Source organism: Scedosporium apiospermum (genome assembly GCF_000732125.1).
Source record: "Scedosporium apiospermum strain IHEM 14462 chromosome Unknown SEQ_SAPIO_0088, whole genome shotgun sequence".
NCBI classification, from domain to species: domain Eukaryota; kingdom Fungi; phylum Ascomycota; class Sordariomycetes; order Microascales; family Microascaceae; genus Scedosporium; species Scedosporium apiospermum.
In genome coordinates, this window is record NW_015971789.1 from 1,421,768 (window position 1) to 1,448,980 (window position 27,213).

The 27,213-nt window shown below is 52.7% G+C and overlaps 4 protein-coding genes and 2 pseudogenes across 4 annotated transcripts; 2 read left to right on the plus strand and 4 right to left on the minus strand.

The window, feature by feature from the left end:
• Positions 1-108: 108 nt before the first annotated feature.
• On the minus strand, positions 109-3,201 carry SAPIO_CDS3385 (uncharacterized protein; the record flags this gene model as incomplete). Its single annotated transcript, XM_016786190.1, has 6 exons — positions 109-195; positions 321-1,252; positions 1,344-1,448; positions 1,680-1,707; positions 1,772-2,960; positions 3,149-3,201. 6 exons carry the CDS (start codon positions 3,199-3,201, stop codon positions 109-111), a joined length of 2,394 nt encoding a protein of 797 aa, XP_016644196.1.
• Positions 3,202-5,710: 2,509 nt separating this feature from the next.
• On the minus strand, positions 5,711-7,753 carry SAPIO_CDS3386 (Peptidyl-prolyl cis-trans isomerase cyp15; the record flags this gene model as incomplete). The annotated part of the gene is made up of 4 exons (XM_016786191.1): positions 5,711-5,848; positions 5,949-7,018; positions 7,073-7,618; positions 7,687-7,753. The coding sequence occupies 4 exons, from the start codon at positions 7,751-7,753 to the stop codon at positions 5,711-5,713; spliced, it is 1,821 nt and encodes a 606-aa protein (XP_016644197.1).
• Positions 7,754-8,156: 403 nt separating this feature from the next.
• SAPIO_CDS3387 lies at positions 8,157-9,971 on the plus strand (annotated as a pseudogene; the record flags this gene model as incomplete).
• A 250-nt stretch (positions 9,972-10,221) lies between these two features.
• Positions 10,222-10,845, minus strand: SAPIO_CDS3388 (uncharacterized protein; the record flags this gene model as incomplete). The annotated part of the gene is made up of 2 exons (XM_016786192.1): positions 10,222-10,407; positions 10,546-10,845. The coding sequence occupies 2 exons, from the start codon at positions 10,843-10,845 to the stop codon at positions 10,222-10,224; spliced, it is 486 nt and encodes a 161-aa protein (XP_016644198.1).
• Positions 10,846-14,656: 3,811 nt separating this feature from the next.
• SAPIO_CDS3389 lies at positions 14,657-19,009 on the plus strand (annotated as a pseudogene; the record flags this gene model as incomplete).
• Positions 19,010-19,692: 683 nt separating this feature from the next.
• Positions 19,693-26,734, minus strand: SAPIO_CDS3390 (uncharacterized protein; the record flags this gene model as incomplete). The annotated part of the gene is made up of 16 exons (XM_016786193.1): positions 19,693-20,052; positions 20,127-20,307; positions 20,421-20,562; positions 20,693-20,810; positions 21,101-22,019; positions 22,114-22,407; positions 22,478-23,160; positions 23,412-23,633; positions 23,726-23,823; positions 24,798-25,038; positions 25,325-25,405; positions 25,471-25,579; positions 25,651-25,964; positions 26,034-26,078; positions 26,130-26,595; positions 26,655-26,734. The coding sequence occupies 16 exons, from the start codon at positions 26,732-26,734 to the stop codon at positions 19,693-19,695; spliced, it is 4,353 nt and encodes a 1,450-aa protein (XP_016644199.1).
• Positions 26,735-27,213: the final 479 nt, after the last annotated feature.

The following is a 27,213-nucleotide window of genomic DNA, read 5'->3' on the forward strand; positions in this document are numbered from 1 at the left end:
GCGGCTGCAAATATACTAACAAGAAGTGAAAAAAAAGGCAGGAAAGAGAATGAGACAAGAGAAAGAAGAAAGGAAGAAAAGTCGACTATGAAAAGACCAAGCACTTCGTCACCCAATGAATTCATTCTTGAGCATGGTTTCCCAGGGCCGGCCCTCTTTCCATACTTTCACCATCAATTCTCTCGCCTTGCGGATCTACACACACGACCTCGTTAGACGGGGAGGGACAGAGAAGGGGGGAAAAGGGTGTGCCGGGGGAAAAAAGAGGGCCAAAGGGTATGCCCACGATTGGAACTCGAATTCTGAAGATTCCTACTCACCTGTGTCATGCCATTCCTCTCAACACTCCTGAACCTCTCCAGAATCTGAGCCCTACAATACTCATCTGAAGTCTCGCACCCCGCCGTGAACATGGGAAACAATATCCCCATCTCCGCCGTCCCCCCTTTCCGAATACGCCCAAGACACTGTATGATTTTCAAAACAGGCTCCTGGACATCGGGATGCGAAGCGGGTTTCCCCAGCGCACGTCTATGAAGCTGCGCGATACCCGCCCAGTGGAACGCCTCGTTGGTAGCTGTCATCTCGACGCGGTCTCGCCCATCGACGTTCTCGATGGGTATGTGCTTGCAGGGGCGAGATTCACGCTCTACGCTTTCGCGGAGGGCAACCTCCAAGGCGTGGGCGCGCTGCACGGTTTCGGGGGTGGGCGACCAGTACTGGTTGACGGTGTTGCCAGGGAGTATGCGCTGCGCGTCGCTGAGGCGGGCGAGGTCGGCTGTTCCGGCTAGGAGGCGGACGCAGCGCGTCGTGAAGCCCATTATACAGTCGATCTCATCTGGGTCGTCGGTATACTCGAGCGGCAGCATCAGGGACGAGTCGGTCTTGCGAGGCCCGCCGGAGAGACCCCCGAGGACGTCGAGGTAGGCGAACCAGCTCCATAGGAAGGAGCACACTTGGTCTTCTTGGGAGCTCGAGTGCGTAATCTTGGGGACCCCGGTACCGGAGAAGCGCTTCCGCATGAGGTCGCGGGCGAGGTTGAGATGTTCTTGCCAGGGGATAGCGTAGCCGAAGGCCTTCGGGGAGATGATCTCGAGAGAGGCGAGCATGATGGCGGTGGCGAGGCTGGTGTTGGATATGATGCGGGTATCGTCGCTGAGGGCTTCGCGAAGGGCGGGGAAGATGTCCTGAACCCAGAGGGCCATGCGCATCTCTGGTTCCTTTTGGTGGAGAAGCCTAGCACGGTGGGAGGCTGGATCGAGGGAGAAAAATAGAAAGAAAAGGAAAAGGTTAGGCGAGCAAAAACATGAAAAGGCCTGGTACATCCGCCACTCTTCACGTACCAGAATAAGCCAAGAGAAGGCTTAGAAGATGGTCATTCTTGACAGCCATCTGGGGAAGAATGATACGGAACGGATTCGACTGTTGGTCGTCATACGGCATGAGAACTGCTCGATGGTTAGGGCCCGGGCCTGAAACATAGCTTTCTCTTGTGATAAAGGCACATACCTCTAGCAGTGTGATTGAGGAAATGGTGCTGGGAAAAGTTAGCTCATGTGTGTTCTCATGACGAACATTTATATCACATCCTTACAAAGTACTGCAATCCGAGTCAGCGGCCAGAACAGAAAAAACTATGGAGACGTATTATTGAGGTTCACTAGGGAAGTTATACTCACCAGCAAATTCATCGGATTCTCTTGCAGTCTAGCAATCGCAAGTTGTCAGCCCAACCAGTTATTTTCAAGTATGATCTGGGAACAGTAAACACCGACTTCCGGGGTAATGGCTCCAGACTATGCGGAATCCTAATCGGCACAGGCTCCTTGTAGTACCCGCCGCTCTTCCGGCTCGGTCGATCACTGTACTTCGTCTCGAACTTAAAAGCGTCATCAACACCACCGTGTCCAGCACTATGCAATAAATCATGCGCGTGATCCTGAGGCGTTTGAGGCGTGGGAGGTGTCGAGGCGATGGCGTTGCGATCGTCATTCTTGGGAAGGTCTTCGTCTCGCTTTCCAAGATCATAACCATAGAAGCGTGCCCCTCCGAAGAGGTCGAAGTCGTACTCGAAGCCAGGCCCAAACCCCGGAACAGCGTTGTTGCGAATAAGGTGGCCTTCGGTGGAATTGTAAACTGGCCCCGGGGGCCCAGAGAGAAGGGAGTTGACGGTAAGCCGGCGGATGTCGGGGGAGGCGGGATTCGACGGAGTCTGCTGAGCGGCACGAGGATCATCGTCGCTGTACGAAGACGGCGTCATGGGTGTAAGTGGAGATGCAAGGGGGCCGAGATTCGCAAGCGGGTGGAAGCGCATGAAGATGGGCGTATTCCCTTCGTCGCCTAGAGTAGGAGTAGCAACAATGCTGCCTGCAGATTGAAGAGTGGATGGGGTCCCGAGAGGGGCAAGGATTCCTCCGGCTCTCTCCTGAGGTTGCCGAAAAAGAAGGTTATCAAAGTCCCGGGGAGGGCTGGGACCAGCCACGGCAGGTTCAGGAATAGGCACCACGAATTGGTGGGCATTGAAGTTTGGAGGCTCCTTATGAGGTTGGGTTCTCGGATTTAACATGTCCCTTAGCATCTGCTCTTGCTCTTGCGCCGCATTTCCGGCGCTCGCATTGTTGACCGGGCTGAGTAGGAGCGAGTCTCTTTCAGGGAACACGTGGTTGCTCGGGCTCACAGGAACTTGCTGTTGGGCGGTGTCGTTCCCAGTATCGGGGGCTCGATTCGGAATCAGCTGGTCATCGTTCCAGGACCCCTCGCTAAGGCGCCGCTGCTGCGGCGGGAGCTGGGGCGAGGCATTGGCTGCAAAGGTCTGGTTGATGATGGTAAACGGGCGCTGACCCCGTGTGGGGGAAGATAGCTGGCCGTCGCCGGTGGCATCATAAGAGGTTCGCTTCGTGCGGCGACCGTCCCAGTTCAGTCGAATGCTATAATCGCATGTGTGGCCGGCTTTCCGACAACTGTAGGGCAGGTGCCTGTTAGATCGGTTGGGAGCAGTAGGAGGAGGACGGGGAGGTTTATCTCGAGTTGTCACAGGGAACGGGGCCTAAAGCGGGACTGGACGTACTTGACGCAAGAGGGTCGTTCTTCGCCACACTTTACTTTCCGACCTTTACACTGCCTAGACGTGAAGAGGTTAACTTTTTACGTGCTCCGCGAGGATGGACCGATGGACCGGGGGGAGTTGGCGTCAGCGAGCATCATGCGAAACCCCGCCCCCGCAGTTTTTCTTGGGGACCCCTCGTCGCTCTCTTATTCTCTCACCTTCTCCTTCTCCCACGTCAAGGGTCAGAACTTACCAGCATCCCGTTCTGCTTCTTCGCTTCGGTTCAGGCGCTCCGGGCTTCTTGGGGCGCGGCATACTCTAGCCCGGACAGTGTCGTCCAGGCCGTCAAGGGTTTAGTAGTAACCTTTCCGGGATTGTTGTTGGTGGTGGCGGCTACGGAAGATGTGCTTTTCACTGAGGACACGCGAGAAGCGGCCTTTCAACGAGTGAAGGACAGGGCATGCGGGGAGGCCGCGGGGGGCATGCTAATACAGCCTTCTCGCTTGTGTCGCCGTCAAAGTCGCGCGACGAATTGGGCCGGGGGAAGGGGGGGAAGGCTTTGCTTGTTTTCCTTTTTTTTCTTCTTCTTTCTTTTCTGTCAGGTCTTCGGGAGTGAAGAAACGCTCATTGTTTTTTTTCCCTCCTTTCTTTCCCCTTTGGTTCTGCCGTTCCGCCAAACACTACTCGGGCCTGGTGCCTTGTGCCTTGGCCGGATCGCAGCCCGATCGAGGGATCGCGTTTTGGGTGGATCTAGGTTGGGGGTAACGGGACTTGGATATCTTCGGTGGGGTGTCTTGTTTCCCGATTCGGAAGTTCCTTGCTTGCCGATGTACAGGTTTTTGGATCCTTTCTTTCCTTTAATTTTTTTAAAAATTTTGTTCTCTTCTTTTCCTGCCCTTACCCTTCTAATAATTCGATGGAGGGCAAGTTCCGGGGTGGCGGGCTTTCTGATGTTGACCAGGGTTAAAAGAACCGACCGCAGGATGCACGATGTGGCGGCGTCTGAGGAGCGGAGGAGCGTCAATTCATCAAACTCGCAGATTTTCGGCAGGCTTAGCGGGGGTTGGGCTTGGTATGTAGCTTTGTATGTAGCTGCACACAGGTACTGAGGTAGTAGATGCACCTCATGTAGGTGTGCGTGCGTGTCAAATGTAAAATGTATGCGTGGGAGTTGTGTGTGTGTGTGTGTGTCTCTGCGTGTGTGCGCGTGTGGGCTTGGGTTGGTTACAACTGATGTGAGAGGAAACGGCGGGTTGGGATGGGGCAGGGCAGGGACAAGACAAGACTCAAGACATGATGAGCATGGGCAGACATGGATTATGGGTGTCGGCATGGACAGGACATGGGCATGGCATGGATGTGGATGGCTATGGCGAACTTGTATTGTGCTACGTCCAACGCGAGATGCATCATTCATCCAAAACGCGATGCTGGCAATGCGCGGGGAATAATGCAAATAATGACATGGCAAAATCTCAGAAATGACAGATACTTCGGGAGATATATTTATATATATTTCAGGCCTTGCAGGTTGGGCTCCCAGAGTCCGACCGGAGGCGCCTGGTCTTTAGAGGGCGTTTGATCCTCCCGAGATTGGATGTACACATGCGCCATCATCATCTTCTTCATACGAAGTAGTCGTTCGTTTCGTCGTTTCCGACCGTCGTGGCGTGGGTTGGGCTGGCCTCGAATGGGCTGGCCTGACCTGTGCTATCGTGCGCTGGTGTCGCAGTCGAAAATAATTTAATCTCGTTGACCGTCTCCTGTATTCCAAGGAGTGTCGCATGTCTATCCCGCAAGTCTATCCCGGCAGTCGAGCTCACTCTCCACAGCACAGCCAAGTGCAAAGGTAACACTTGACCGACAATGTGTGCGTCTCGGTGGTGCCCCGCTGGGCGCTGGCAGTGGGATGGATGGCTGGAGCGAACCGGGATCGGAACCAAGCTGCAGACTTCGTGGAATATTATGGCCTGGCCCGGTTTAATCAGGGAACAGAGGACATTTGATAGGCTCGCCAGCCAACAAGGGTCCTGCCCGCTGACCCGCCACCCATTGGCTATGGTTAACCCCGGCCAGCGAGCCTGACTTGTCGAGATGCAGCAGAGCCAATGCAGATCAACACTATTATATTGGAAAGATGGTCTCTCTCCAGGCTCGCCCTGGTTGGACGCCAAAGCTGAGCGCGGGGTGTTAAAGCGTCTGCGTGGGACCCGTGGTGGATCACTGAGTCCGTTCGCCTGCGGCAATTCGTCCCCGTCCGTGGGTGCTACTGGTAAGTGGTGGTGATGAGCTGTGTTTCTGCGTGGGGGTTCAATTCACTTCACTAATAGTGTGACAGGGAGACAAAGGGTCCCTCTCAAATCTTCCTTGTACGAAGTGAGTCTCGACTCTTTCCATTTTTGTCTGCAGACTCGACGAAGTCACGAGGACGAAAATGAACGGAAAAGAAAAGTAACGAGTGAGCCTGTTTTAGACTCACCGACGCTAGATCCCGGTTAGGGCTTATCCATGTCGGTGACCGAGACCGAGTGTCCGGGCTGGGCGACGAGAACGATGAACTTGAAAATTTTAAATTTCTTTTCCTCTGGCTTTTCATCTCTTTCTATCCTCGGCATGACTCCGTGCAGCCTCGAGCTGCATTTGGGATTGGTCCGACCAGAGAGGTTACACAATGTCGATGTTGAGAATTTTGATATCTATCTCGGGCTTCTCCTTGTACGTCCGCACATTCTCAATTTTATGAATGACATCGAATCCCTGGGTGGCCCGGCCAAAGATTGTATGCTTCCCGTCCAACCATGGCTGAGAAAGGTAAATTTGGGTTGATCAGCATCAAATATAATACCAATAAGTAGAGCCCGGCCGGGGAGGCCGAGATGGTAGGGAATTCTGCGTCACTTACAGTTTTCTCGGTGGTGATAAAGAATTGACTTCCGTTCGTGTTCGGCCCGGCATTCGCCATGCTCACGGTATACGGCTTGTCGTGCTTGAGAGCACTAAACTCATCCTCAAATTCGCGGCCCCAAATGCTCTCGCCTCCCGTGCCGTCTCCAAGTGGATCACCACATTGGATCATAAACTTTCGAATCACACGGTGGAAAATGGTATTGTTGTAATAACCAGACTTGGAATGCCCAATAAAGTTCTCCACCGCCTTCGGAGCCTCTTTGGGGAATAGCCGGATGTGTATGTCGCCGTAAGTGGTGTGGATTATGGCCCCGGTCCCTGCCACCGCCGCCTTGGCAGCCGCAGCGGCAGCCGCCTTCTGACTGATGGCGGTCGGCCGTTCATTTTGCACATCCCTGGTAGACTTGGACACTTCTTCCTCGTTTGTAAACATGTAGAACCGAACCTTTCCGATGCCTGTCGCCGTGAGAATCGGGTCTCTTGCTTCTTGCTCTTGCAGGAGGGGGTTGCTCGAAGCGCCCATCTCGATCGAAGCCACCTTCTTCTTTTGGGGCTGTCCCTGGTAGAGCGTCAAGTTCAAAGGGCGGAAATTCTCGTCCTTGCCGAATGTCTTGACAACTTGGTTGGTGTACGTATTCACAACTTTGATGCCGTGGATGGAACCGTAGAGAATGAAGTGGCCCGACTCGTCGAATATTACGTTTGGTTTATTCCGGAGAGCAGGCGACTCAATCTCCCTCTCCAGCGCAAACCTCCTGCCGAACTCGACGTTATCCAATTTGTGAAATTCTGATCCAGTTTGATGCATATCTTCGATAATCTGCAGAGATTCATCATATGTCCTGTACAGCTTCGCCGACGCGAAATCGAAAAGTCGGATTTTCCGGTCCGGGAGCGAGAACGCAGCGAGCTGTTTCCCGTCAGGGCTGATCGTCAGAGACACAGGGGCAGACTTGGCCTTTTTGAAATCAAAGAGGTTCGTCGAGCTCTTGAGGGCGAACACACTGCTTGGCTTCTCGTAGTCCCCGCTAGGTTGCCAGTATTCTACCATGCCACCTTCATCGGCTGATACCACACAATCAAAAGACTCATTGAAGGTCATAACCGACACTGGCTTACGGTGAAGGCCCTTTATAGTATGAACCGGCTCATTCTTTACGCCCCGACCGTCGTAGATGTGAATGAGCGGCTTCGTGTCTTCGGACACGGCAAGCAGCGGCAATGATGCGCCTTTCTTATGGACCCAACAAATACTCCGGGGGCGGAATCCCAGGGGAATCATTGTTAAGAGGTCAAAGGTTATGACATCAAAGATCTTGACCGTGTCGTCTGTCCCACAGCTAGCAAAGCTGCGACCATCGGCGCTCACGGACACGGAGAGTATCTCGCCTTGGTGAGCCCTGAACTCCTTAACAAACTCGATGCCCTTTGCGACCTTTTTCCAAAACTTCACCGTGCCGTCAGTCGAAGATGTGATGAGGAACTCGGATAAGGGTGTCATGTTCACGAAGGAAACTTGTTCCTTGTGCATCAGGGACTTGGAGTAGCGGGCGGATTTCGGCAGTGCAGCAACGTAGAGCTTCTCGTAAGGCAAATAGCGGCGCTTCTTCTTTGGCGCAGCTTCGGTTGGGAGCTGGGGTCCCATGTCATCGTCTGAGGAGCTGTCTTCCCAGGAGTTAGCCAAGTTGCAACACATGAAAGTCGCAAAAAAAAAAAAAAAAAAGGAAGCCTACCAGATGCATCATCCGCCATTTCAGAATGGCTCCTTTTATTCGACTTAGTATCGTCGTCGCTAGCCATCTTGAAAGCCGTTGAAGATTGAAATGAGCCCAAGGAAGCGAACGCGGTAATGTGTAGGACGGGCAAGGGCTGAGGGATGTCTGAGGCTTGAAGGACGTCGTCGCGGTCAACGTCTGGTCGAAATCACATCGCAGCAATTATTGATGCTCAGTCCGTTGCCAGAGGCGATCAATTAATTCCAGTGACAACCCACTAAAAATAGCTCCTTGTCGGAGTCGGAAAAAGCACCTGTCATCAGCAGGCCCCAGACGTCAATGGAGGGACTGTTCGATAACGATAAGGAATTTTTTTTTTTTTTTTTCCCCATTCCATATCCCAGCAAAAACTTCCCAGCCTGAAGTTTTGACTTGTATATCCACCTCAAGCCCTTTGGCTTTGTCGACTACATACACCATAACTCAAGATGTCTAAACAAAAGGAGGTCGGGGATGATCCCCAGAGGTTCTTCTCCTCCGAATCCGAATCCGAAGATGTAGATTTCGAGGGATCCGACGAGTCCTCGTCGGAAGAAGAAGAGGTGCGACCGCCCGCCCGCCTCGCCGAAAAAGACGCCGAAGAAGAAGAGCTAGAACGACTTGTTCTAGGGAATACGGAAACATTCCGGAGGCGACTATTCGACAGAGATTTTCTCGCGGATTTGGAAGATTTGGAGAATGGGAAAGAGCTGCAATTGGCAGAAGGAAACCGGGAGGGTTCGCTCGAGGCGGAAGACATTCAGGATTCCGATCTCTTCATGATTGACACTGGCCGATCATCAGGAGCGTTGGTAAAGTCGGACGCTAAATCGACGGGCGCTAAGACAGGCCCTGAGCCTACGGACGTGCCTGCGTGGGTGGATAGCGATGACGAGCGGCTAGCAGTCTCCTTGGCAACTGCCTCGCGACTCCGGAAACTCAGGATAGCGGAAGGGGAGGATGTCGTTTCCGGAACGGATTATACCGAGAGGTTAAGAAAGCAATACCTTACGCTCAATCCTCTCCCCAAATGGGCGCAGGAAGCGCATGGTCACCGCACCAAGCGTAGGAGGCGATCATCGGATGCTAGCGATTCCTCCACCGGTTCAAGTGCAGACGAGAATGAAGAAGACATTACTGCTCAGCCTTTGAACCAGTTCCTCAGAGATGCAGCCCAGCTCTCGCATCTCAGCAACACAATGTCGAGACGACTAAAACCCGAAGTGATTGATATTCAGCGGACACGAGACATCCCCGACAAACATCGGGGTCCGGTTACGAGCATATCATTCCATCCCAAGTTCCCGATTCTTATGACATCCAGCCCGTCATCCATGCTCTTCCTCCACCACCTCGATGCAACAGCGCACCCTACGCCCAATCCCAAACTCACCTCTGTCCAAGCGAAAAACGTCGACATCCGGCGGTCCGAGTTCCGCCTCCCATACGGCGACAAGATTGTGTTTTCTGGTCGGCGCAAGTGGTTTCACACCTGGGATCTCGAGACGGGCCAAGTGCAGAAAATTACTCGAGTACAAGGGCATAGGTTGGAGCATAAAACGATGGAACATTTCAAGCTAAGTCCCTGCGGACAATACATGGCTATCATGGGCTCTACGAGGAAAGGAGGCGGCGTGGTCAACATTCTAAGCGTTACTACGAGTCAGTGGGTGGGAGGTGCGAGATTAGACAGCCACGGCGGTATTGCCGACTTTGCCTGGTGGAGGAACAGTCAAGGCCTGACTATTCTGGGTAAAAATGGACGCGTGGGAGAGTGGAATCTCATCTCGAAGAGATTCGTAGGTGTCTGGCGTGACGAGGGCTGCATCGGCGGTATCGTCGTGGCACTTGGAGGAAGCAAAGGGCCAGAGCAGATTGGCGAGGATCGATGGGTAGCGATTGGGTCCAACACCGGCATAGTGAACATGTACGACCGGTCGGAGCTTTTGAAACTATCAGTGGATGAGGAGGGCACGATTAGCGTGAACGAGTTCCCCGAGCCGAAGCGGCGGTTCGAGCAGCTCGTCACGCCCATCACCAACATTAAATTCTCACCGGACGGCCAGCTAGTAGCGTTTGCCAGCCAGCCACAAAAGGATGCGTTCCGGTTGGCGCACCTCCCCAGCTGCACGGTTTACCGAAACTGGCCGACTACGGAAACCCCGCTGGGGCGGGTGACTTCGATTGCTTTTGGGACGAAGAGTGATATGTTGGCGGTGGGTAACGATGCTGGCAAGGTTCGGCTGTGGGAGATTAGGCATTAATCAATCATGGAAAGCGGACATAGAGCTTTTTCTCTCTTTTCTCTCCCTTCTTTTTCTCTTCTCTCTCATTTTTGGCTGGGAAAAATATTGTTATTGACGATAGAAAGTACTGATATCAAAATGATTTACACTGGCTCCATTGACTTGGCCATCTCCATCCCTCCAGTCGTCAACCTCCAACCCCATCACTGAACTCTCGCCTCCCATGCATACTTCGAAACACCCCCCTCAAGGACCTATAGTTCTATTCTTAGATCAGGAATTTAAGCAACGCGCAGAGCGGGCTGCCCTTAGGTATGTTCTTCTTCCGGTAGAAGAGGTGCCGCTTTCTAGTGTAGTCCTCAAGGTCCCGAACGCTGTGGAAGAATTTGACCTGCTCGGGCCGGACAGAGGCTTGTAGGAACTGATGTATGTTCACATTTACTCTCTTGAGAGCCTATCATAATGTCACTGTGTCAGCGACCGCGTCATTCTCCTTCTGCCTCTTGGGAAGAATCTGGGGCAAGGCGTGGTGGTGGATGATTGGTCGATGGACTGCATGATAGGGATGAAATCGGGCAGGGACAAGACTCACATTTCGGCATTGCTTCTTACTTGGCAAGTCCGATGGTAGGCCCAAATCCTCACAGAGCCGCTGCCAATCGGACAATTCGCCCTTTTGGAAATAATCTGCCCAGAGATCTGTGACGGAAGGTTTCTTGGGCTTGGGGGTTACGAGGACACCGCCAGACTCTTGGGCTCTGGTTTCGTTTCTGTTCAGTTTCTTCGTTTGCCGTTCTTGCTTCGATGACCCAGGCTTTTGCTGCTGCTTCTCTGACAACTTAAGGCTGGGCTGTGGGGTTTGCGACTTCTGCTTCTTCTTCTTGCCGGCCATGGAGGGCAACGTCGGGGATGTTGCTAATTAAGAAAGATTGGGACGCACGGGTGTAAGAGTCTGTCTGTAGCACGCGGTACTTAAGTTCAAATATTCGACGATAACAGGCTTAAAAAGTATCAAAAAGTCGAAGATGCTCATGTTGAGTTCACCATGGTTATATGTATTGATGGTTTACACACGACTACGACAGTTGCGTCGGAGTTACTTCCTCTCCGCTACAAACTGGACAAACGAAATACTGCATGAAATGGAAAAAGAATAGAGGATTTTGAGATGGAAGAGGCGTAAAAACCAAGAAAGCTGCGGCGACTTGCCTGGAGTTCGGAAGTTGGGGGCCTGGCGGCGATGCTCTTGGGACAAGGACAAACAATCAAATGTCGATGTCCCTTCAATGCCATCCGTACATCGATATTTTGTATTTCTGAGCACAGTTCTGTAGATAATCTACACAGCATAGAGGTAGTGCTAAGATGCATAGGATTGAAAGTGGAAGACGACTGGCGTGGTCAGCGGCCTAACCTCGAAACACAGTGGAGAAGGTCTGTTAAACAGGCCAGCCAAACGATCGTATAATAGGCGGACAAGGTCTTGTTGGTCTTGGGGTTGGGCTCAGCCATCAATGATGCTGACGAATATCAACCAACAGGTTGGATGAGGCTGGTGTCGGGCATATTGCACAACGCAGATGGTCACGGGCGAATTACCCTTGCGGATCTGCAGGGGCTGGGGCCGTTCAGTACTCCAGGAGTGGAAGAAGCAGCGAAGAAAACGTAACCGAAGGGCATCAACCCCATTGATTGGGGCGCAGAGGAGGGGAAAGAGGGCCGACGTGATGGGCCAACATGTTCTGCTGGACTCTGTTGGTAAGGAACCTAACCTACGTCGAGGTTACGACTTCGTAAGAGTGGTTTTCCAGCAATTGATCTTGATCAATCTCTCGTTATCGCTACTCAGGTACCCGGGAGAAATTCTGTCCATTGTACACTAGATTATTTGCCACGGGCGAAGCATAAGGATGAGCACGAGGTATGAACATTGAAGTATCGATTATGCTTGACGTTGAATGTTGGGGCAGAATTTTTTTAAGCCCCAAGGTTCAATTCTTTCCAGCCCTGAAAGCCCTGAAACCGTGGGGCCCTGGACCCTGGCCCGGGAGCCAGGGGAGAGATCGCGGAATCAATTGATACGGCGGGGGGGGGGGGGGGGGGGGGGGGGTTTGGAACGGGACGGGATTATTCCAAGTCTGTAGTACAATGTACAAACAATTGTGCCTGACGTAAACCCGGTCGATGGACGACGATAAAAGACGATAAAAGAACTCCACACTTCTTCGTACTTTCGTACATTGTACATGCAATCGCAGGCATCAATGGATCCATTCTGGTCCGATGCTCCGGTTTCTCATTACTTACATTTCAAGGAAGGGTTCATGTTCAACGTTTCCTCATGCCGGCCCTTGTTTAGGTTCATGTACGGAGTATTGATGGGCAAAGCAAGAACCATCCGACCGCAATTGGGGATTTTGTATGGATTTAGAAGGACAAATGCCGCATCAAACCCTCCTCCCGGGCCGTGATCATGATACATTGATGCAGTTCCAAAGCTCCCGTTCCGGTTACTGATCGTGATGGCGTGAGGCGCTGCACATCTATGCTAAATCCGGTCACTACTAAAAACGGCCTTCAACCCGGAACTCGTGAGAGTAAGAAAGGATAACTCGGAACACTTGCTCGTCATCGCTCTGGTCTGAGGTCTCTGCTCTCCGGACTCTGGTGTAAGTTTCTTGTCGTTTCTTCTCCGACACAGACACCGGAGCTTGATCTGATGTGCGAAGTAGTGTACGAAGTATTTCGTACACGAGTCTTGAGGTATCTTCGTCTTGAGACGATCATCTTAGGGTTTCGTTATTACTTCGTACTATTAGGCATGCACAGCGCATTATTCCAACACACAATGTCGGTCAGTTTATGCGCTCCTGCTCCTGCGGCAGCAGTGACTTAGGCCTTGCCCAGAGGCTATTGGGCAACGCTTGCCTTACAGCCCTTTATTCGTCGAGTTTCTATGTGTCTGCTGTCTGCTGTCTGCTCGCACTGACGAAGCAGGAGTAATTACCTGTAAGACATTTACAACCCGAACAGCTGAAACTTCCAGGAAAGGAGGAAAAAAAAAAACGAGGAAAAAAGAGACAGGGTAGCGGACCGAGGCCGACTCTGATAGGGTGTCATTCTCGGGTTGGCGGACCCAGCAGGACGAAGATCTCGGTAGAGGCCCTCATGCCATCCATGATGAGACTTGGGCAGCCACTGTCAGCCAGCTAAACCCCTTCCGCGCTAGCCAGTGGAGAGGTTTGACTCGCTCGACGAGTTCTAGGGTGGGACCTTGTCACCCTTTGGGACCTCTCACGCGCCGGACTTTTTGCAGAGGCAAGGCGGCTATTCAGCGTCTGACTTCTGGCATTGCATTGTAAGTCGCTGGAACTGGGGAGTTTCTGGGGCTGGACTGGGTCTGTCTACTGGACCTGGGACTGCCAACTGGGGCCACGCCAGGCAGGGAGCCTTGGTTTTGGTCATCACCACCAAGGACAAGACACGAATTCCATGTGGCACACTCTCCGGCGCCCAGGACGCCCAGAACACCCAGAGAGCCCTTTGCCCCAGCCATCAATTGGCAGTCCTCAGTCCTCCTCTCTTTGCCCGTGACACTGAAAGGTGTGTTGTTGATTGTTGACAGCTTGAGGTCGGGCCACGCCCGCGCCTGTCGGCTGTCCCATCACCACGGTGATTCCAACCCAGTTTCTGCCTGTCGCGAGCCTAGTGGCGAATGGGGTATGCGCCGAGTTGACCGCGTAAATGGCCTGATGGGCCGCCAACGAAAACAGGTCGGACGGTCGACTAATTACACCCTCACGTTCGGAAGATAACTCGATGTCTAAAAGGTCTAACTATTCCCAACTCGTCATAATTTGGTATATATTCGAGAATCAATTCCACTCTGTAGTAATATCTGCCCATCGACAACCCGTTCCCCGCCCCCCTCTGCATATCTAGCTCGGCTTGCTTTCGGTCTAGAATCAGCATCCCAAGCCTCTATGAGAGTCTAAGCCCATTGAGCTTTTTCTCCTTCAGAACTTCACCCCTCCCCTTGTCCAACATAAAGGACCCGGAGCCCACTTCCTCCTGAGAAGCCAACCACCTGCGCCGCCTGCTGGTCCTCCGAGAACAGGCCTAAAGGTGCCCTGTGATAGCGCATTCCGGTTCGGAAACCCCGTCCAATTCCTTGCATAAACACTTGTTGCCTCGGATTCCCTTTCCAGATTTATCGCTGGCCAAGGTCGAGTCTGGCTCTATTCACAGGCCGTTTCGAAGCCCCCTTTCTGTGCAATTTGTTTTGTCAAATTGCTGTCATTGTTGTTTTCGAGCTTTGGCCTCAAATCCTTCCATTAGACCGGGCTTTCTTTTTTATTCTTACTGTTCTCTTTTTGTTGTTTCTTTGTGAATTTCTTGCAAATTTTCCCTTGGCAATCTTGATCCCCAAAGTGGGAAGGAACGTGGAGCTATCGTCTGCATGCCCCGCCATCCCCATTGCGTCTTCTCGTTCGCCCACCACCACACGCTGCACCATTTTTACTACGAGTACTTCTTATAAGTCCCGCCCACAAATCCTTTCGAGGCCCCCTCCCCTTCTTCTGCCTCCCACTCCTCCAGTTGTTGCCGGCTCTGGCTTTTCTTCCCTCCCTGGAGCTGGAGAGGACCGGAGAAATCCAATCTCTACCAACACCATATCCCACAGCCAGAAGAATACTTCTGAGATGGCTTGGGACGTCAGGAACAAGGGCTCGTCTGCCCGCACATCCTCCGAGCCCTATGTGGGCACCCGGAGACAGTTTCGCCTGATGAACGACCCCATGTCGGTCCAGGTATCCGTTCGTTTCTTCGACCCTATTAAGATCGACTATAGCCGGTCTTACGATTCGTCCCGGAGCTTTGTGGCTACCACCGAGCTCTGCACAACACTGCTACGCCGCTTACAACACTGCTCTCATGAGCTCATTACACGAAAAGATCCCGGCGCTCTCGAGGCTGCTCCCGACCGACCTCTGAGATATGAGGTGTCTTTCCAGCTTATCAATGCACCATGCCCTACCAAGGAAAAGATATTCAGGTCATACCAGAAGCGCCCACCGACCATGGAGCAGGCAGGAGAGGTCATCGTGGCTACCGATCGCATGATCGGCCTCTTCTTCCTTCGCCACGACGAGAACTTTGAATGGATTAGTGGCCCCGTCAAGGAGCAGTCAACATCCCAGCCTCGTGCAGCAGCTACCCCCTCGACCCCTGTATCCCAGGCCCTGTCCTGTGTACCGCGGAGTCACTTCCGTGAGAGTACACAATCCTACGAGTTTGTGCCAGGGTTCGAGCTCGAGCTATCTTTTAGTAGCATGTGTTCCACTCGTCAACCTCAACAATTTTCAAAAACCATCCGAATTGCCAGCAACCAATGCTCGCCGCTCAATATATCTTTAGGCGAGGAGCTGCTCTCCGCCGCCTCCAAAGTTCTGGAAGTCGGAGTAGACACTCGGAGAAGAGCAGTCAAGGGCTTCAGGTGGCCCAGTCTAGCTGACGATGCTGTATCAATCAACCTTCGCATCAGGAACAACATTGGTCCCGAACACGACCACCTCGACTATAGGATACGGAGCAAGCAGGTCTTGTTCAATCATCCCGCCGGCGAAGATTGCCTTTACTTCCTCCAAGCCATCGAGGAATCGCTTAGTCGCGTCATGAAGTTGACTGATGACGCTATTAGCGACACCAATGAACTCGAGGTGCGGATCCTAGATCTCCGTGCCGCGAAGTGGTACGCCCTTGATCCTCTCACAGTCGCGCTCGACTCGACTGTTCCCTACTCAAGACGGACTATCGAGGCCATCCTCGACCGGGTCCAGACCGGTATTACAAGTGTCCTCCACGGTAACGGCATAGCAATCACCCTCTCCGTTTTCCACAGGGGCCACCTCATATTAGACAAGACGCTTGTGGCCCGCAACAACCCGCAGATGAAGCGCCCGCTGTTTACAATGACACCGGAAGAGGAAGGAAACGTCATCATCTCGAAACTCCGAGAGCAAATCCAGAGTGACATCACCATGCTGTGCAAAGATACATGCTCCCTTACCGACAAGTCTCAGGGCATTCTCAATCTGCATGTAACCCAAAGGGGCCATGCCGTACCTGTCGTTCTCCCCACCCGGCAGAGAGCACCTTCGAAGGCCCTCGAGAAGGCGCCCCAGCAGCACCCATCCGTCTGCACTCCTCCACCAAGCAACCATGCTAGTCCAGCCATGGAGAAGGCCACTCCCGCCACCAAGGCCGCCAGTCTGCGAGGCGAAGTCAAGACGCCAAGCAGCAGCCTATACCGGGAGCTCACCTTCGACGATGAATCTACTATCAAGGACCGTGATGTCAAGCCGGATGAGGTTGACATGACCCCTCCATCAACTCCAAGCCTCATCTATGGAGACAATGAGACTGAGCGGGGTAGCATCTTCGTCAGCCCGGATCTGAGGCGAAGTGATATAATGCCAGAATCACCTAGCCGCGGCCCTCGAATTGCAGACGAAGAAGGCAATGAGACTATCGTTCGTGACTTCGCGCAGTTCGAGCAGCAAGTCGAGGGCTGTTCCAAGGATTACGAATACGGACGGGTCCCCTTGTCCAAGTTGGGCCACCCAGTCATTGGACGCCCAATCCCCGGTACTCCCACGCCCATCTGGACCGTTGACATCAAGTGGAACTCCGAGGTTGAAGAAGATGCCTATTCCGTCTCGAACCCCAGCTTCGAGGACGCCTACACTGGTGCCCCGGATTCCCCGGTTGCAGAGCGCCCTGCCGAGCCCACCGAGGGCGATGGCCAGGGTGGCAAGGAAATACCAGAGCCAATGGTGGAGGGTTGGCTTGAATACTGGTGCGAGACGCTCGAACCCGAGCAGGAGAAAACCAAAGAGGAGGCAACGGCAGCAGTTTCACCCTACCCAATCATGGAAGGCTGGCTAGAATACTGGTGCGAACCGCTCGAGCCTGAAATGGAGGAAGAAGAGACCGCATCAACTGTGCCTGCTGTGCAAGAGGAGGATGCTGCCGAAGAGGAGAGGAGCCTTTCCGATGAGGACAGTGAGATGGTACATGTTGCCTGGGATCAAGTATCTGCCCTCACTTCGGAGGTTCCAGAGGCCCCTGCGGAGACCACGGTCGACGAGGCAATCCCGACCACTGATAGCAGCATTAGCAAAGATATCCTTGAAGACTCCTCGGAGTCACAAGCGAGATCAGTGAAGCTGTCACTCATGGCCGAGCAGACATCAGTGGACAAGCGGATTAGTCTTCTTGCTCGCGATGTGATCGCCGCACTGCCGTCCGTGGTGCCCGTTGAATTTCCCACTGAAGTGCCTGTGGTGCAACCCATTGTCTCTAGGGTTCTTGGCGCGGTGGAAGCTGCTGTCGCGGGAACCTCCGGAGGGCAGGCGAAGGAAGTTGCCAAGGATGAAGTAGTCGAGGCGCCTGTGGCTGATGTAGAGACCAGACTTATTGCGGATGTCCCAACGTCTACGGCAGTAGGCCAGGACGAGGCTATGGCTGCCGTCGTTGATGTATCCATTGGCGACAAAAAGATTGCCCAGGATATTGATACTGAGACGGCGTCCACAGTCGAGACACTGGTCGAGCTCGAAGAGAAGGACTTCAAAGCGATAAAGAACCGGGTCTCATCTGACGCTATTGTTGCCATTGTCGAAACATCCGAAGACACTCTGGCGACGGTCGAGGAGGTAGAGATCGGCCGGGACATGGCTGAAGACCGGGGTAAGCCTGAAGAAGTTGATATTGAAACCTCAAAGGGCGATGGCCAAGCGGATACTGCGGATGCTGTTGAAGTGTCGAAGAATGACTCTATCGCAGTCGTCGAAGACGCGGAGACAAAAGCGACCGCGGTTGAAAGCCAGGTTCAACCCGAGGAAGTAAGTGTCGAAATCTCGCAAGGCGATGACCAGGTCGACTCCGTGAATCCTATCCAGGAATCGAAGACCGGCGAAGCGGTTCTTGGAGAAACGGAAATCGAGACTTTTGAAAACCGCGAGGTAATCGTCGAAGAACTCGATACCGACAAGTCTCATACGGTCGAGGAAGCAACCGTTGCTCAGGAGGTTAAAGTGGAAGTATCCTCGAGCGAGAAGGTAGCCGCGGAAGGAGTCGATATCCAGACGGCTTCCGTAGCTGAAAACCAAGTCACGCCCAAGGATGCTGATATTGAAATCACCAAAGGTGACGAACCGGTTATTTCCGGTGCCGTTATTGAGACGACCAAGGACCGTGGCCTAGTTGATTCCGAGGGCCTTTCGGTCGACGTGAAGGCGGACGAACAGTCGCAACTGGACGGCGAATCGTGGTACCATGTCCATTATGATACTGTGCCGGCTCATCCTGCCGAACCTAAGGGCAAGGAGATAGAGCTGGTTGAGAATCAAGTTGAGCATGAAACTACGGCCAACATTGCCGAGGAACCGGTTGTTGCTGAGAGTCCCGAAGACAAGATGGGAACAGATAGTGAAGCGGAAAGGGCGATTTCACAACCCGAGGAAGCGGAGGCCAAGGCAAGCGAGCCCGATCTTGAAGCTCAGCAGCCTGTCGAGCCTCCCTCTCGGCCACAGTCATCCGGATACAGCACCGCTCTTATCCTACGTCCCGCGTCCGCAATCTTCAACCTCTGCCCGTTGCTCGGAGGCTCGGCTGCAGTCGTCGACTCCCGACCGGCCACAGCCGTCCCATTCTCGAAGCCGCAGCAGCCACGATCCCAGCCAGTGGGCACGACCGGCTTCCTGAACCGACACGACTACAAGGTTCCGCTTCAGGATGCGCTTCTCGGCTACCACACGCCCCGTTCTGCCATGTCCTCGGCGTCGTCATCAGCGTCGTCACGACCCGTCACGGCCCACGGCTTGCCGGATCCTCCTCCACGGAGAGCCAGCGAGCGGGGTGAGGCGGGACAAAAACGCGATGATCCGAAGGCGGCACGGAGGCAGCAGCCGGCTACTAGCTCACTCCCTGGTTTCATGATCTTTGCGGCTGGAGTCACACTCGCCACGTCGGTCTTCCGACGAGGGCGATAAATATTTTTTCTTGTTTCTTTTGTTGTTCTATTTTTATGACGTTTTTGGGGGGTTTTTCGTTTCTACTACTTGTCACTCATTTTAAGACATCACATGGATGTCCCATGAATATTTGGAACTTTTTAGAAGGGTCAAAAAAACAATTTTACATGGTATGGGAGACTGGGATGGGAGTGGAGCAGGTATAAAGAGGGATAAAGCGAGCATTGCTAGGAGTTGGTGATGGTTTATGGATTTTTGGGATTTATTATAAGCATATTCATGGAAACCATCGCTGGTAGACAAATTGACACCTTCTATACATTGGATGTTCCATATCGTCGTCCCTTTCTGTAAGCTCTCTGTGATTTTGGTTTTGTTTCTTGAATATGCTAGAGCGGTAGGCAATAGTCTCCTGATCTGACGTTTCCGTGTCCTCTCAGTTTGTCAAGATGCAGCGCTAGCGAGAGCGATGTCCCTTGGTGAAGTCTATTCGTGAGTATTCATTAACGTTGTATACATATCAAGGCCACGAGTATCCCTCCCCGTAGCTTTGGCATGGCAGAACTCGTGCATTATAAACCGCATCCCCCCTGTCCCCCCTACTTCCATCTCCATCTTCATCCCGTGAATCTGGATATCTTGCCCTTCAAACTCCAAATTGTCCCCCCCCCTTTTTTTCTCCCATCCCTCCAGCCACCGCCCTAAACCAACTCCGCAACCCCATCCTCCACAAGCCCCCTAACCCCCTCCCACCTCACAACAAAAACATCCCCCTCCCTCCCTCTCACAACCGAGTCCTCGTCCGTGCCCCGCCCCCTAACCTCGGCGTCCCTCAGCAGGCGCACGAAGACGGCCGTCTCGGCGTCGGGCGCGTCGACCATTCCCACGTTTCCAGCCGTGTCGTTGAGGTTCCGCAAGGCCGGGGGTAAGGCGGAGAGGAAGGAGGTGAGGTAGTGGTTGTGCAGGAGGGCTTGGTGGCGGGTTGCGTAGGCGAGTTCGGTGGGGGAGAGGCGGTTGCGGAGGGGAGGGGTGGAGAGGTAGTGGAGGGTGTGTTTGTCGATCTATATATATTTTATTTAATTTTTTTTGGCCTTCTTCTTCGCGTGCGTGGGGAGAGAGGAGGGATTTCTTCTACCTTGGCGATTCGAGCGCGTAAATAACTTCGCACGAGAAACTTGTACCGCTCCAGCTCGGTCTGTATCACCACAAGAGTAAAGTTCGTCTTCGGATCCATGTCGCCCGTCATCTCTTCGACTTTTTCGATCTGGAGCTTTATCCGGTCATTCATGCGTTCGAAGAACCCCGACCTTGGCCATCTTGCATTTCCCACCTCTTTTTTTAGTCACGTAGGCTCCTAGAAAGGGAAAAAAAAAAGAGAAAAAAAAGGAAGAGGGTGGGAGGAAGGGCGGCGGAGACGCAGCAGGCTTACTCTAGGAGCTCCGGGGACGAGCGCTCGGCGACCCAGAGGCGGGTTAGGAGTTGGATGTCGCGGGTTGAGGAGCCGACTGTGCTTGCGGAGGGGTCGACTTCGCGAAGGATGTCGTCGATGTCCATGTTGGGATTGAGAGATGCTAGCAAATTCGATTGTGTTTTTGGTGTGTGGGATATGTTATCGAGCTATATTATCATCGTTCTGGCGGCGGTGGAGTGTTGAGAATCGGCTTGAGATTTTGATGTTGGTTGAGTTGAGGTTTGGGGGACCAAGTCGCGTGTCGTCGAGTCCACGCGTTGGAGATGGGATCAATTGAAGAACTGTTGAAGTCCGCGCTGCGAACACAGGCTTGGCGTGGTAGTTCTGCTCCCTCTGACCCCGCGCTGGCTGGAGGTTAGGGTTATTATGGTTAGGGACAAGCCGCTACTGATAACTAACTAGAAACGACGTCACAGGTCCTATCGGAACAACACAACGAGAGAACAACGACCAGAGAACAACGACCAGGATTTGATATTCTTCATGTATTCGCTTAATTGGCTCATAATTGTTGTTAACGAGCCAAGAATTGCAGAAGGTATATACATTACAACGAGACAGCATCAGCTCGCCATGCTCCGTCACAAAGCCGCAGCATCTCTTAATTTCCCCTCGAGCCATCCAAGATCAGGACTCACGGCCTCCCTGCTCTTCAACGTGAGAATGGCCGCCTTCTGCGCCACGTCAATCAGATTCTCGACCTTGCCCCCCTTGGCCAGTCCGGCCACCAGGACTCCGAGGAACGTGTCCCCGACGCCGTTGACCGATACGATATCTTGCACTTCTTCAGCGGCCGGGAATAGTCTCATGTAGATACCGCCAACGTGCGGATGGTCACCGGAGCTCCTTGTAAGGATATACCGTTCAGAATCGGGATCCCGTAGACGAGGGTCGTCCTTGTGCAAGATGGTAGTGAGGAGAACTCCCTTGGGCCCCATCTTTGTAATGACCGTGGGGATGTACGGGAGAAGCTGGACGCTCTGGACGGGAATACCCGCGTCGGTCATCTCGGCCGACGTCAGGGTCACGAACCGCTCCCGCGCGCCGCGCATGCCAAACGCGTCGATGACGCTAAACCATGCTGGGTTGTCGAAGTAGCCGTTCTCCCTCGCGGCGTTGAACATGGAGAGAAGCTCAAAGTGATTCGGCGTCGCAATGTCAATCGCCGCATTGGGATAAACGCGCAGGTTTGAAAAGTCTCGCTCCGGGCAGAATAGCCTGGTCGCCTTCGCCGTGGAGACTGGCTCGAACGCCACCGAGCACTGGTGATCCCTGGCCGCTTGGATCCATGCTCGAATGTCCTTCTCGCTCCAGTTACCATCGACTACAAGCCATTGAGGCCTAGCGCCGGCCACGGCTGACTTCCAATACTCAGGGAATGAGTGATGTGTAAAGATGCCCATGTCGGCCATGGCCATGACCAGGTTCTTCTGGGCGTCATTGACGGCGACGTATTGCGCTGTGCGGCTAGAAGAATGGTAGTCGGCCGAAAGCTTTCGAACATAGCTGGTGTCAAGGCCGCAGGCTTGAAGACCTGATAAAACCGTCATGCCAGCCCTTGATATCTCCGTTAGCAGAGCTCCAGGAAGGAAACCTCCCTCTCGGGGAGGGAAAAAAAAAAGCAACTGGGCTTGTCGAAGAAGAAACTTACACGTCATCACCAACCATGCTGCAAAGCCTGACTCTTGAATCACCGCTCACTCGGTGGGCAGCCAAGGCAACATTGTGGCCTACGCCACCAACAGACTGATTAATTCGTGAAGGATTCGATGTATGCAATTTCGGCATTACATCCTTCTGGCCAGATTCGGTGCTGGAACCTGGCTGAGCAAGATAATCGCAGTTCAGGTCGATGGCGACCGCACCAGCTACCAGAATATCTGCTTTCCCAAGCTTCTTACTCTCGCCATGGGCATTCTTCGTAGAGGAGGATGCCGGCAGAGGGCTACAGGGTCCGAGTAGATTAGTTTCGACCACGCCTAATCGGAGGTACTAACTTCTGTTCCAAAACTCACTGTGTCTTAAAGGTCGACGTCTCCGACCCTACTCGCGTGAGCTTGGATAGCTCCGATGCGATCTTGGCAGCCCTCGCTACATTTGCCTGAACAAGAGCAACATTGGCTTCGACACTCTTTCCGCCCGTCAGGTCCCGTATCCGAGATAACACGAAAGGCGTATTAGTGCTTCCGGTATAGCCCTTTTCCGAAGCTTCCCGTACGGCCGTCTCAATGGCCGCTGCCATCTCAACACTTGGGATGGCATGTTCCTCTGCGATCGGATTCGCGAATAGGAGCCCGGACTCGATCCCAAGCCTTTCCTGGGCTAAAATTATCGCAGCCGCCTCTTTCTCATCCCGGACCACGGCAGGGCTTTTCGTGCCGCTCTCGCGGGCCCAAAAAGCGGGGAAGTCGAAATTGCCCTCGCGACCGTCTGCAAAGGTGGCGACCAAGGTTCCCTGCGTCTCGAGGTATTCCAGGGTACGCGGGATGTCCAAAAACCCCTTGCAGCCGCTGCTCACCACAGCCACTCGTGTCCTTCCAAGTTCTGTGAGGTCGGCAGAGATGTCAAGGGAGTCCTGGCCACCTCGATGGACGCCTCCAAGCCCACCAGTACCAAAAACCCGGATGCCGGCGATTCTCGCGAGAAGCATGGTTCCCGCGATGGTAGTGCCGCCATGAATGCCTCGACTTAATAGACCCTATATAGGGAGGAGAGAGAAAATGGAATGAGAATCCCGGCGATCTACTTAATCATTTACGTGTTGTGTTGGGCTAGGGCTAGGGGTGGCTTGTCATCTTGTAATGGCGGGTAGGATAGACAGAGACTCGGTTGAGGCCGGAGATCATGAGGAGGAACGCAGTTTCTCTAGGTTCTAGGAGGTGGAGGCGCAAGGGAAGGGTTGTGATGAAGTAAAGGCCAACAGAGAGAAAATGAAACACGGAGACTTACCTTTCCAGCTAGATACGCGATGTCCCTCCTCGATGCCTTGACGGGTTTGCCCTCGTTGACCATCCGATCTATCTCCTCGGGAGTCAGACCGACAGTTGGCACGCCATCCAAGATACCGACGACGGCAGGGATGCCTCCATTTTCCCGGACAATCCTCTCGAGTTCAAGATCCTGGCCGAGTGCGCCGTGGGTGTAAATGGTGGACTCCAATGCGACAACTGGCTGATTAGAGGCAACGGCATGTGAAACCTCATCAGAGATACGCAGGATTTTCCCAAGATTTCTATGGTTCAAGGAGCTTTTCCATCGTCGACAAGCTTGCCAGGACTTCGGAGATTGGGGTTGGAGAGCAGCTCGTTGCCCTTGACGGATTGCTCGTGAAGCTGAAGCATGGAGGAGTGAGCGGTGCAGGCTGCACGGTGACGTAGCATGATTAGAGAGGACGCCCAGATGTGTCAATTGACGACTCCTGTTCATGTTGAACTAGCCTTGGCCACTCCGGATAATCAGGAGCCAGAGTTTCCTGTTTCCTGGTTGCAAGTGCCGGTGGCCAAATCGGGCAGTGATGGGCAGTCCAGTCGGGAGCTTTGAAAGATACGATCAAGGCCGACGGAGTACGAGGTACGTAGGCTAGTAGAATGGAGAGACAGATCCAAGCCCAATCAGTTTTCGTAAGGGTTTGAGAAGATGTGCCAGGCATGCATGACTACCTAAAGTTTACGCTGCCTCGCGTGGAAGCCAGATCCAGATCTTAGCCGCGACAGGTCTTTTCAAAGGTCGTGTTCCTCGCCGGCAGCCCCAAGAGAGAAACCGAGCTCCTGGGCCAATGAGTGGTACTCAGGTTACTCACGTATCATTTGGCAGTGGATTCTCGGTGCAGTCAAAGTAAATATCGCAGAGCGGATCGGAGATGAACGGATCAATGAATCGATAGCATCGAGAAGGCCGCTAATAAGAGGTTCAGTTCGCGTGAGGCTACTTTGGCCGCTTGCGCTTGGAACTCAGAGCGAGCACGGGCATTTCATCACGTGATGCAGCTATCAACCTCAACCATGCACTCATGGTGCATCTTCAAACTGACATGCTTCGTACAAGCAGGTGGTATCACAGTCAAATGGCATTAACAGTCACCACAATCGATACAACCATGGAAAGAATCTTTTTATAGCCGCAACCAGGCAGCTATTTAAATTACCCGAAAGGTTTAGAAACAGATCTGCTGCCCGCGTAAGAGCCCGCCATACCAGGCAACTCCCGAATAACAATCACTCTTTCCAGCCGAGACCTGGGACTTCAAACAAATTGAGGACCGCAAAACATGCATCGTTGATCATTTCGGTTGCTCGTAATAGAGAACCCTCGCGCTATCGGGACCTTGACGTATACCATTAGACCTGATACCAAATTTCAGCGAGTCGCCGTCCACCATCATCTCCAGCTCCGGGTCCAGAACGTTAGGGGAGAACGTGATCTCACATGCCCTACTATTCGCCTCGCCTTGGGAGAGGCGGAGTATGTTCAGCTGCAGCTGTCGTAGAGCTGGCCCACCATCCACGGCCGTGGAGGAGATGGTAAAGAAGTCTTCGGGATGGAGTCGAATGCAATATCCGGTCGTAATAGGATGGCCCTAACGCAATACACCGTAAGAAAATCGCAGTACAGTACTCCGGAGAAATAGGGCACTAACGCGTTGAACTATGAGTCGGATACCGCCGTTTCTCTACTAAAGGCCGTAATTGTCAAGAGCGATGCTAGACAAAGGCTGACTCTCCTCAACCGCTAAGCCATGTAGAACGGCTCCTCTACACACGGCAGTCCATCTTTCCATCCATTATATGTCAGAAGCAACAGCAAGAGCGCGAACATGAGGGTGGGTGTGCTTACCCGAGGCTGGGTTCGCCGTGGCAACGCACTTTGATATTCTCGGGGATCTTTTCTTCCAAATAAGCGCGTAGATAAGGGCATCCACTAAACCCGCCCGAAAGAAAGACATACTAGGTATGCAGGTATTAGCTTTTGGAGCCTTGAAACATAAGCGTGCAATGAGAATTCGCCTTACTTTCACTTTCCGTGTGTCCCCAGTCTTTGTCAACACAGAGCGGTACTGTGTCAAGATTAGATTGTAGATATTCTGAATTGCGCTATCCATTAATTTGATAATATCCTCTCTTGCTGTTTCGTTAGTATAATTGACATACGGCCCTTGCTGGTAGAAAATACAGAGGTAGCTGTAACTGACCCGTAGAACTGAACGGAGTGGTCTCCTTTTCCGTCCGTCGACATGCTTCGAGGGATCCTGACTTTGAAAGATGCCTCACGTCCAGTAAAATTCCTCATAATTTCCATCTCCCAGCTTGCGTGAGCTATCTTCTGCAGCTCTGCTGTCGGGATGGCTGTGGGGTCTTGGATACCCAGGGTATCCGCCATCTTCGTCTTCAAAAGTTCAACGAAGCCATTCTTCATCAATGGGGCACCGGAATATTGGGCCTCGCACGGCAGCATCTCCCGAAAGCAGAGCGGTACTGCTGAGGTAACTTCGTATGCAATGCAATCCTGTGTGTACCAAGTTAGAGCGGAACAGGTGAAGATAGAACGGGGCAAGCTGAGTCCTAGGTTGCCTACCACAGTACCGCCACCACAATCACACACAATGACAACGTCATCAGCCTAAGAGGAAGTCAGCATAGCGTCAAGGTCGATCCCATTTCCAAGTCTTACCGCCAAAAGCGAATCATCTTTGGCATCATATACCATAGCCAGAGCTACGGCTTGAGGTTCTCGTAGAAATTGGAGATCATAGCTAGGTACACTGCCCAGGATGCCTGCCTGATCAAGGACATCCTTCACTTTCACACATATTGCATCAGGCCAACCAGCTGGTAGCGTCACTACAATTCGCATCTGTTGCTTCTCATATGCCCCTAGCTGGGCAAAGTTTAGGAAGTGCTGCCAGAGGTGGTGAAGGTAAATGCAGGCTAGATCTTTGCCTGCCTTCCCAAACCTGCCAGCCATGTCGAGTGCGTCAAGAAAAGCCGGCGTGTCCCAATGGACGGTAGAATTTGAGATGTTAAGAGCTGTTGGTACTCTTGCTTCCCTCCCAAAAGATCCCGAGCTCTCTAAAGGCCAGTCCCGGACAACAATCGGCATCAAGTTTCCGGGACGGGCATATGCCATCCCAGAGTACCTGTCCATAGGATTAGCGGGTGCGATTTATAGGCGGGCTCGGCAAGCTGGGATACTTACGTTGTGCCAAGATCTATCGAGACAACAGTAAAACAACGACCCCGAGGCGAAGCGGCCTGTTCTTCTGCTGCCGGAGACATCGTAAACTTTATAAAAAAAAAAAAAAAAAAGGATAATATTATACGTAAGTATTTGGCTTGTAGCTTAGATCTTAGATGGATGGGGTATAGAGAATGGAGATGTGGGGGACTGACCTTAGGTTTACCTGGTTCAAGATGTTGCGCTCTTATAACTATGGGTAGGTTGTAATAGCCTAAGATTGCAAAGGAGGTTACAAGTAGTTGATCTTACCTGTTCAACAGGTCTTGTTTGTTCTTATTCCCCGTTTCCGTTTCTGCTTCTTTAATGTTTATGCTTCGATGTCTTCTCTTCTTTGATATTCCTACCTCTCCTACGTCTTCTATATTTCGACTTCTTTCATGTCTTCCTCTACATTGATATGGCCATTCCTTTGATATATCCACTACGTTGATTATTCACTTCTTTATTGTCTTTACTTCTTTGACGTTTCTAATTTTTTTCTTCTTCCACATTTCTGCATTTCTGCATCCCCAGTGTT